General features: G+C 37.0%; 1 protein-coding gene across 11 annotated transcripts in view; it reads right to left on the reverse strand.

Moving 5' to 3' along the window:
- Window positions 1–11,763, reverse strand: part of Sick (sickie) — a 375,431-nt gene that overhangs the window by 77,505 nt on the left and 286,163 nt on the right. For 9 of the 11 annotated variants that reach the window (XM_076447138.1, XM_076447119.1, XM_076447108.1 and 6 more), the window contains 4 exons: window positions 10,987–11,128; window positions 10,718–10,744; window positions 8,126–8,370; window positions 7,323–7,474 (listed from right to left, as the gene is read on the reverse strand). In XM_076447138.1, the coding sequence (XP_076303253.1) occupies window positions 7,323–7,474; window positions 8,126–8,370; window positions 10,718–10,744; window positions 10,987–11,128 (566 nt within the window). The remainder of the gene's footprint in view (window positions 1–7,322; window positions 7,475–8,125; window positions 8,371–10,717; window positions 10,745–10,986; window positions 11,129–11,763) is intronic. The other 2 variants (XM_076447085.1, XM_076447164.1) reach the window with 1 other exon arrangement.

Here is an 11,763-nt window from a genome sequence, read left to right on the forward strand (position 1 = left end):
GAATTTAGGGGAATAAGCTACCTTCTCTCTGCCAGTAGCGGATTAGTCACGTGACATTGTGGTACATGCACAAACTTAGACCATGTACATATACTTTAGAAGCCAATAATATGGGGGGAAGGACTCGCGAAGACGCAAATCAGGAGAAATGCGAGGAGCGGAGCCAGGAGTGGAGCTCATAGAGTCCAAGAGGGTCCTGGGCGGTGGGGTTTTTAGTGGGTATTACGAAAGTGAGCCCCACACTTCCCCCCAACTATCATCTTTAGGGGGCAGTCAATGCGTAAATGCATTTTCCCCACTTAACCAAAAAAAATGACTATGTACATAATACTTATAGACCCGGCATTTGTATAGGACGCAGTTTTTCAAGATAACGGAGTAACTGGTGTCCACAAGTCACGTAAGAAGATAATTCAAAATGATGGATGACATATAAAAGCGAAGCACACAAGTAAAATGTGTTATTTGTTGCATAAAGAATTATAAGGTTAAAGATTATAAGGAATATACAGGGTGAGTCACCTAACGTTGCCACCTCAAATATCTTTGCTGTTTTTAAAGCCTAAGTAAGTCTACAAACAAGGGGCTTCGAAAATTAGTGAGTGATTAACGAGTAGATTAATGGTTAATGCAAAGTAATAATGTTCTATGTCTGTTATATGGACTAGCAGCTACTTAGAAAGTTTATACGTGCATAGGTAATTATAGTCACTGAATTCCTAATGAAACTATCATTATAGACTATCATTGCAGGTGTTTAAAAAAGGGTGCTTCCTTTTAAAAAAATGAAGGTGATCTCGATATCTCTAAAAAAAATCACATAACAACAAAAATATTTTTGGTATCATGTAAACCCCACTGAGCCATTCAACTTTGTCTTTCAGACATTTGACGTATCCTTAAAAACAGCAAAGATATTTGAGGTGGCAACGTTAGGTGACTCACCCTGTATATTGTTCTCTTACATAAAAGTCTTACTGATATTTTAGTTGCATAAAAGCATTGCTGTTGCTGCACGAAAGTCGCCCTTAATTTGTACCCTGAGGTTAATTTGATTGCAGTTAATAGAATAGAAAAATAAATAGTGAATTCTACATATGTATATTGTTTGATGCAAGATGAAAAACGAAATTCCTGCACTTCAGGCGAAAGATTCGTATCGTTCATTATCTATGTATGTATAACAAAGTACAAGTCATGCTGGTTTTTATCACAATGTGCTGCGTGGAAGAAAAGATGTGTCGAATTGACACAAGAGATGGATGCGGGTTAACCTTCGTTCAAGGAATGCCAGGTCATTTTTACCCGCTACCACCACAGCGGGTAGTCTATGAGACAAGGAAAAATCAACTTTTCTGTTGCAGTTCTCTATACTACAATATGTACAGTTTTAAACATTTCTTGCTCACGTTCTACTGGAGTCTACTACGATAAAATAGACTGCACAGCCACCATACAATCAGTTAAAGTAAACGGCAATACAATAACAGCAATCTGATCATATCAGAATAAAAGGTAAAATTGATATTTGAAGTTGTTATAATGGAGACACACAAAATATTTGCCGATTTCATCGCGATCACTGCTATCTGTTTCGATGTCGTAAACAATATTTCGTTGGGATTTTCAGAATTTTGTAAACGTTCCATCTACAAATCTACATTTAACTGTTGGGAGGATTGATTAAAGGCGTACGTATCTCGCAGAAAACACGCGTTTCTTAGTAGGGACGCGAGCTGTATACCGCATCCTGATCGATTCACGATGCACATTCAGATATCGTATCGTGATCATGCGCTCGATAGGGAAGACCCGAGGAGAGAAGCTGGTTGAGGCGAGTCGATTTAATCGTAATATCTGTCTCTCAACGTGTCCGCCTCATTATTCATCGAAGATCCATGATTCAGCTCGAGCCGATTCGGCTTCTTTCTCGACCTATACTCAACGGCTCGAAATGTTGCGACCCGACGAGTTTTTATCGTGCACCTCTGCTCCGTTTTTACGGACAGGCAAGCCATTAGCAAAGACGTTCAAGTGAAAACTTTAATCTATTCGGCCGGACAGCGTGAGATTAACATAACCGTCTGCATTTTTCGTCGGTTAAATATTTCACAAAATTCAATTTGATCGAAAAATATCGATCGTTTGGGGAAACACGTCGACAAACAAATAATGTAATAATCATGTCATGAAGATTTTAACATAGTCTAACAAATATATGAATGTTACGCGTTTCTTTTTAGATGAAATAAAATTTGATTCGTTTAGAAAACTTAAATTTTCGTTTCCCTTCTGCGTTATTTTTGGGGATAGAGACGTAAATCACTGTAACTGTAAAGAAAATGGTACGGCAAGGGGTTAAATACGATAGATTTAGTGCATATTTTGATTTTGAGTATACAGTAGAACCTCGATTATCCGAAGTAAAAAAGGATGCCTGAAAGTTCGTATTCGTACGATGGAATCTTAATTAAATTGCTAGCTTCAACTTGTAGTGATGAATAATTTGTATTGATTTGTACAGTGAAAACAGTGTTGCATATATGGATCGCCTTAGATTAAGCTACTTGAAGCTTGTTGTCACAATGGAGAGTTCACTTCAGACATCATCGGTTTGGATAATCGAGGTTCTACTATAGTATGAGACTTTGATGTAGGATTTTATTCTCTAAGAACAATATTGTTAATGGTTTAGAAAATCTTCATTCAAGGGAAGAGAGAAGAGAATACGAATTGTGGGGAAAAAGTTATCCTCTCTCCCAGTACCGGATTAATCACGTGACATTGTGACACATGCGCGACAGAGACAGAACGCGTCACGTGACCGCGTCGAGGCGGAAGCGTGGGGAATAGCGTCGTAGAAGGGGGACACAAGTCTTAATCTGGCGACTCTGCCTGAATTATGTATAAAAGAATTATATTTGTTTGTTACAAAATTTAAGAAAACTAATAGCATGTCAAATTTAATTTCTCTCAAAAGTGATCTCGCTAAAAGTCCAATGAAACTGTGTGGAATACAATTTTGCATTTCTCTAAATTTTGGGAAATCCGTATAATAAACTTTGGCAATCTGAAATACTGTTTCAACAGAACAGAATATGTTCGATTAACTTCGTAGTAATTCATTCGTAAAATGATTTTATATAATCATTCGAATAAACTTTGTGTGTAACGCCGTAAATGATATTAATATGTACGTTTTGACGACTTCAGGCACCGTTTCAAGAAAGCCGAGACCGAAATGGTAACCGAAACACATAAGTGGCAGCATTACGATCATCTCGCGCTGATCATTATTCTGAAACGACCGAAATTTTCACCGCAATTTCTTAAAGGATGCGACTGCTGGCCAAAATGACGGACTTTCTTTATTTTGTTCAGAGATCCCTGTCCTTAATTGTGAGAAGACTAACATTCCATGAAGACCTCATTTTCGGTTGCAATTATGCTATCCGTAATTTTTTACTTCATTTTTCTTGAATAATTCCTAGACATCCTTTACTAATGGAAATCTTAAACCCTTCAGTGGACCTTCAAAATGTACTTTAAGAATGGAATGATTCAATTCCATTATATTTCATATTCAGAGTACATGTTATGTACTATTGATTTTCATCGATATACACGTTTCTTTTAATTTTTCCGTTTCGTATGGTCATCATTAGACAGCGGATTTTATGCATTTTTGACGAAAATGAGTAGGTTTAATTTAAAGCAGTAAACATATTAAAACAATTTAAAAATACTGATACGTTATTTTTAATCTATTAAACATATTAAGATAGAAAATAAATTTCTATTTTACTATCGCTTGTGTTGAAAATCTGATAAAAAATTTCTATTTTGCATAAACATCCGCTGTCTAGTTATCATAAACGCGTAACGATCAGCAGTTTAACAATTATGAGTAGACAGCGGATTGTATACATTTATGACAAAAATGAATACATGTATGTAATTTAAAGCAGTGAAAACATTAAAAGAATTTGAAAACACTGCTTTATTATACTCAATCTACTGAGCATATTAAGAAAGACAATAATTTTGTATTTCATTCCAGTTTGTTGTAAACATTCAGGTAGACAAATTTTATTTTGCAAATAGAATTTACGACAAAAATCAATAGGTGAAACTTGAAGCATTAAAAACATTTCAGACATGTACAAATACGGAGACACACGTTATTTCCAATCAATTAAAATTATTTACACGAGGAATAAATCTTTGTTTACCATCATTTCCATGCAAATGATGTACAACATTTCATTTTGCATAAAGATCCGCTGTCTACAAATTATGACTCAAAATCTCTATCATCGATAACAGAGAAAATGAATCTTCAGTTATCTCTTACCATCAGACAGAGTGTTGCTTAACCCCCCACTCCTAAGAACACAACCCCCATCCCTAAGAAAGCTGAGAAAATTGTATTTACGGATTGCGCAGTTGAATGAATCCTAGACCAGAGTAGGTTATCCGATCATAAAACTGCATTAGGTCGTAAAACAAAATCGTCCGGGTTATCTACCTTCTGTCTTGATAAAGCTCAGATAAAAGGCTGGAAATAGTAAACAAACCTACATAGGAAGTATCACGGGAGTAACGCATAGTATCCAGGATAACGAGCGCGTACAAAGAGAAAGGTCGCTGTACGACGATAAGCTATCGATGGAAAACGATCGAGTTGCTCGTTCGGATCGGTAAAAATCGAACCAGACAAACGACTCCATTGCAGTTACTTTTCTTTCAGCGGGCTGATGCGTCTTGTGTCCGTGGATCACGTTCCGGGCTCATCGATCGGGCTGCGTTCGATCCGGCTGGCGGCCGATCACTGATCGAACACCGGGGCCAAGTTGACAGATCACGGATCAACTTGTTGCGGGAACGAATCGGTTGCACTTTTTCACACTTTCGAGTTTGATTAGCGATGCTTGATTGTCGCGTCAGTCCATCACGATGGTAAACACATCTCGCCGGAGCGTTTGTTGTTGCACGCGCGAGACGCGTCGTAACGTAACTGAATAAGATACAACGACGCAACGCACGACGACGTTCAAAGTAGCGCGTCTCGGCACATACTAAACGCGGACCGACTACCGATCCACCGCGCAGCGATCCAAGATGCCCGAGAGGCCGCGACCGCCTCCGATTGGCTGGCTCGTTGATCTTCCTCGGTGCACGGACGCTTCCGCTGCACCGGTTCCGCGCGGGGCATTCGAAATTATTACCTACTCGAATCGGTTTCTGCAGTTCTTCTGGCAAATAAAAGTCCTTTTACAGTGGGTGTACAAAGTATTTTTACGCTTTTTAAAACTTATAACTTTTTTATTATTGTATCAAACGACCTGATTTTTTATAATCAATTAGAGGCATTGGTTTACGAAATGATATGCAAAAAAGATTTTCCGACAATTATAATTTACAAGGTTACATGCAAAAATAAAAAAGGGATTTTTTAAGACTTTTTTATTTGGGCACTCAATGAAAATTTAAAATATATGTTTTGTAGATCTATGTTAGTTATACACACGTGCTGAAAGTTTCATCGAAATCGATTAACATACACACGAGCTACAAGCGGTTAAAAATGGTGAAAATCGTAGTTTTACACGACTTTTGATCAGTTTCTACTTAAAATCCACAGAATCGTACATCTTTCTGATGCGTGTCGTTTTTTCCTGCGTCAACCGATTTCGATGAAATTTTCAGCATGTGTGTAACTACTATACATCTATAAAACATATATTTTAAATTTTCTTTAAGGGCCCAAATAAAAATGTTTTAAAAAATGCCTTTTTTATTCGTGCATGTACAGTCAGCGGCAATAATAAGTGGACACCCTGAAAAATCGCATAACTTTTTAGAAATTGGTCCAAAGGACTTGAATTTTTTTAAGATGTTAAACCGGCTGGTTCGCTAGAGAATAAGTAAACAAAAATTTATTACGATTGCAATTGGTAGGAATTATACAAAATTTTAAAAAATGATGTTTTGTCAACTTTTTTATCTGGGCCTGTAACGATAATTTAAAAAAATGCGTTTTATAGATTTCGGTAACTTATATGCATACTGAAAATTTCATCGAAAACGGTCAACATTGCAATGAGCTACATATGTTTAAAGATGAGAGCTTAAGGGTGAAAGCCGCAGATTTTCAGCCTTGCCAGGGCATTTCACCCTTACGTGATCATCTTTAAACGTTTGTAGCTCACTGCAATGTTGACCGATTTCGATGAAATTTTCAGCATGCATATAAGTTAACGAAATCTACAAAACGCATTTTTTTAAATTATCGTTACAGGCTCAGATAAAAAAGTTGACAAAACATCATTTTTAAAAATTTTGAATAATTCCTACCAATTGCAATCGTAATAAATTTTTGTTTACTTATTCTCTAGCGAACTAGCCGGTTTAACATCTTAAAAAAATTCAAGTCCTTTGGACCAATTTCTAAAAAGTTATGCGATTTCTAAGGGTGTCCACTTATTATTGCCGCTGATTGTAACCTTGTAAATTATAATTTTTTGAAAATCTTTTTTGCATATCATTACAATGATTAAAAAGTTATTCTATTTTAAGAGGCGTACGAATACTTTTTACACCCACTGTATGTATACATGAACAGTGTTTAGTATCGTTTACAGACCCACAATACCGAAGGACAAATTCGAATCGTCCGAACTCGTTAAATAAATACTAACTTGCACTCAAGATTTGAAGGAGTGCCCATAAATATGGACCGTATCCGATACTGTCTGTTCCGGTGTTCATAAGTAGATTAACAATGAATTTATGGTTTTCCGTCGAGACAGTCGCGCTGTATACATGAATTATTATCTCTCTGATAATTCCATGCAGTGCCTGAATGAACTCAGGAAGGCAAAATTATATTACCGTACTTCGATTTCCATAACCCAGTAAGAAATCATAATGGAAGTTGCGAGCGATATTTAGCATGATAGAGGATGATATATTGGTGTTCTGTTGGAAACTATTCTAACAGGTTTGGCCGGATCAAGCTCGTTAGTGCAATGACCGGCTCGTAACTTCGTTAATTGTCGTCCTGTTCGATTAATTATGATTAATCATTTGCACTAGTTCGGCTGGCGTTGCGCGGACAACGCGCCGAGCTATCTCGTTTAAAAGAGAATAGATCCGCTTCGAGCAATTGTGTATAAACCGTGACGTCAGTTTAATAGGTCGGTATACACATGTATTACGAAATAGGCACAACTTCGAGCGAACGGTAGCAGGTTGTTAATATACGTCAAGTATGGTTTATCGCAACAGAAATCGATATAATACATAGAACGTGTACTCACATTGGTCGATAGCTGGCTGGTTAACGAATGTACCTTCTCTTGAGCGTCCAGCAGCTCCCTTCGCAATTTCCTCAACTCGTGCGCCTGCTTTTCCTCCGCTGAACTGTACAGACTGCTCGCTGTCGATACCAAAGATACAGAAGATCCGTGGACTGGGGGCAAAGCAGGAAAAGAGTTCTTGTCTTTTTAGTAGCTCGTCTTTCACAAAATATTATTAACATCTACGGGGAAGCGAATTCAAGTGGGAAATGCGACCCTAGCGACACGCGCAATGAAAAATAAATCGAGGAAGGATGAAGTAGATGAATCTTTCTATCTGTAAAAAATTATATTGCAATACACAGTGCATTCAGCAATTTTTTAAAATTGTCGCCATATTAACGTTTAAAGCTTGATCTATTCCCCACCAACCTGTCAAGATTTCATTTCATTTGGTGGGAAAATAACAAAGGTATGACAGCTCTTCGTAAGCAATATTTGACTTGATCTTGGTATTTGAGACAGTTGGTTTTTGTTGCACGACAATGCACCGAGTGACAGCTCACTCATTGTTCGTAAATTTTTATCTCACTACGTTTCTATTTACCATTTCGATAGAGATGAATATTAAATACAATTTAATTGATTTCGGTCCTTGACTCCACTTATGGGTTAAAGAAATACGTCTCGCAACACCAATAGAAAGAGGTCAATCAGTTTACAGTGAAAATAGTAAATGGGCGAATTTTCACTTTTCACTCTAAGGACGTATGGGGATTAAGTGAAAAAGTAATAGCTATAAACATCTCTGTATGAAAACTTACTGTCGTCGTCTTTATGCACATGTTGGTACAGATTAGGAGGTTGACGAGAAGTGTGCGTGGGTGTCGGAGATGTTGGCTGAGACCAATGCTGCCCTGTACACCCGGTAGATCCCACAGGGACACTGTAATATGGTTCAACACCCACGCCCATTCCTATCCCAACTCCGACTTCCTCACCGACGGAGGATGATGCTCCACTTCCTCTAGCTAACATTGACGGATACATTTTTTCGCTTTTCGTGGATCTGCGAAAACAGACGTATAGCCATCTAAATCGCCGGTAGAAAACATTCGAATAGTCTGTCATGAATTTACTCCGAAGATCGACAAACAGTTTCATAATTAAAACCATTAATATCCATGCTGATGTGTTGTTATTAGACTGCGGTTTTTTGTGCGAACTAATTCTATCGGTATTAACAGTTACAGTAGGTTAAATGTGATGTGAGAAATATTCTCTCCGAAAGTTATCAGAAATGTATAAAAATTCATAGTCCATTTGTTTTTTTAAAACTTGTAAAGCTATTTGTATCTTCGGAGGATAGAAAAGCGCGTAACGTGCATCGATAGAAGATGTCTAACGTCGGCGTTTAACATTTGACTGGCCACCCATCTGCACTGTGAACAAATTTACGAAACAATGATAAGGAAACAAATATTAGCCCATTGTATCGCCCAGCCAGCCAAAACCGCTTCGAACAAATTTTGATAAATGTTTGTAATCTTACTCAGCGAGCAAAAGGCGGTCATTTTGTAAAATAAAATAAGCGTTTTAATAATTTAATTTTGAAAACGGATTCATAACGTTGCAGTAACAGACATGACGGGCCTGTCAAATGTCAAAGGGTTGTCCAATAATCCCGAAACCCTCGCCAACATTGTCGATAGGTATCTGCGCGCAACTTATTCAAATGTTTGTGTTTACATGATAGGAAGCTCAGTTATCGTATATCTATTGCAGCTTGTCACGCTCGATAGCATTCGGGAAGACAACTGATTGAAAGATTAGGTAACAAGCGTCCTCGAATAGGATTATGCGTGTGCATGTGGGTTTGATCAAACGGGAATTTTGAGATGCGAAGACACTGGCGTGTTACGTACTGGTTAGAAACTGGTTACATTCGTTTTGCGATGAACATTCTAGACAGTCGGATTAAGCCAGACAAGTGTTCTTCGCATCCGAGTGTTCAGTTTGCATAGGACATCGACGGGAACGCGTTTATCTACCTGACGAGTGTATACGTAATTAGTCGATCTGGAAGAGCCTTCTAATTAGAAGATAAATTTTCTACTCTGTCTGAAACTCGAGGGCCACTTCTCCGTTCCATATACACTCGTATAGTTCTATGTATAAGAGCACAGCGAAAGAAAACGAGTCGACTAAACGAATAAAAAGAACACCATCAGGAAAGACACGTGCAAGCAGAAATGATTCTTTATAATTGTTATGGTTATTGCTAAAAACAACTAGAATCAGTCACAAAGATAAACAGTTCAACAGGCACTAAAGATCTTGTGGATTTACTTTTAGTTAATGAGAGAAACTTGGCATGTTTTAAAAACAAGTCAAAATAGTCTGTTCAATGTTACACTTTCACGAGAGAAAATATGTAATAGATAAAATAAGTGTAATAGTGATCAGTAGACTGCGGATCTTTATGCAATTATGGCTTTTGAAAGTTTTCAATAAATGCTAGGATGTAAAATATGACAGAATTTAGTACGATTTTAATTTATTTCAGATCTAGAAAGGCTACTACCACGGAAATTAAGATTCTATTTTATTCCACTTTCTTAAAATTCATCTACAAAAATTGAAAATTGCATAAACATCCGCAATCTAGTAGTACATTTACAGAATTAAAAAAGCAGGGCAGCTAAAGGCTCACTAAACCATTTTAAAATTCAATAATTCTTTTAGCTTTAAAAAATTCACATTTATTTCTGAACTAAATCGAATTTTAAATGGTCTAATTGATTTGGGTACATATAGTCTAGTAATTGTTACAGCAAGGTGATGCTGGAAGTTAGAGAACGAAGTGCAGAAAGTAGAATATCGAAACAAGTGGTGTTAAATGGTAGTATAAATAATTGTGTGAAATATTAGAAAAATTATGTAAATAGCTCTCATAGATGTTCGAGTGGACTTTTGAATATGCTGCATGATTTTATAATAATAGATGAAGATTTTTGTGACTAATTATGTATGTCTAAGAAAACAAGCGTCAAATATGAAACGAGGACGAAATGCTTCCTTTCGTTGCGTGAAAGAACGATGTAAGAAGACATGCGTTAGCAAAAGAAGCTCGGACGAGTCACAAATACAATGCTGCTTATACTACGAAGAAAGTTGAAAACGGATTGAATCGATGATAATTCAAATTCGCTATAGAGTCAAACGATACACGTGTAGAAACTCGACGATACACATAAATACAAATATAAATACACATGGACATCTGTGTGTTTAAAGTGCGTATAACGGTCACTCGTGTGTACATATAGGGCATACTACCCTAGATTCGTTTCGTTCAATACTTATGCATGAATATGCAGGCACGACGAATGTGTATTCTAGATTTTTGCAACTACCTTGGGAATGTCCTGTCCCGCAGGTGGCTAGAACGGTATCAAATGAACTGCGTTATTTCACCGTAAACGAGCTTAATCATTGTCGTAGAGTGGTTATAATTATAAAGAATCAGAAAAAGCCGTAAACTGATCAATTTAAACAATATGGTGAGACATTTGCATCCTCTAGTCATGCATCTATACATACAGACGTATGCAAATGACTTCTAAGGATTTCATAAAAGGTCGTGGAGACTAACAGAAAAAAATAGGCATCGTTAAGAGCATACCTAATGGAATTGCTTCTGTTCAGTCTCGGTGGAGCCGGGGAGCCTGTGGAGTCCCTCTGATGCATTAATAAACGGGCATGAGTTAAGCTCGCTCGATGAGATCCCAATGATTCCACGCTATCGGCTTCGCACAGGCCCATTCCTGAAATTACAGAAATTAAGTATACCTATCGTGGAACGCGAGAATACTTCGCGATAAAGGAGTGTCATAAAGACTGAGTAGCGTGCACCTTTGCCGTAAAGCAGATTAATAATAATAATACTAAAAACCCTAACGCTCTATTCAGCAATCTATCTGTTTTATTTAGTAGAAAATTATACGATATCAATATTGAAATTACTCTAGAAACAGCTTACATGTCGTAGATGCAACATCGATAAAAACAAATTCTGAATTTGAGAGCCATGCGATATATAATCTGCTAATTAGCAAGTTACATTATGGATACACGAGTTCCAAAAAGTTCCAACAGACTAGCGAGACTACATCAGAGATGAAAAACGGATTGGTCACAATTTACGTAGATAAATTTTCTTTTACTTAATCCTATGACGATTTTATTTTGAATAATTGTTACCATTTTGCACTGAAAATGGAAATATTGAATATCTAATGCTTTCGGCGCAAAGGTTCGATCAATTGTTATTTTTACAAATCAATTTTGCAAATTACTACAGTAATTTCAACGTTCTGATCTTTTTTTCAGATCTTCTTCAGGGTTACTATAATTGCGTTAGCTTCGTGATAAAATTAATAAATTCGTTGCGAAACTGTAA

Source organism: Lasioglossum baleicum, chromosome 1 (genome assembly GCF_051020765.1).
Source record: "Lasioglossum baleicum chromosome 1, iyLasBale1, whole genome shotgun sequence".
Lineage (NCBI taxonomy): Eukaryota > Metazoa > Arthropoda > Insecta > Hymenoptera > Halictidae > Lasioglossum > Lasioglossum baleicum.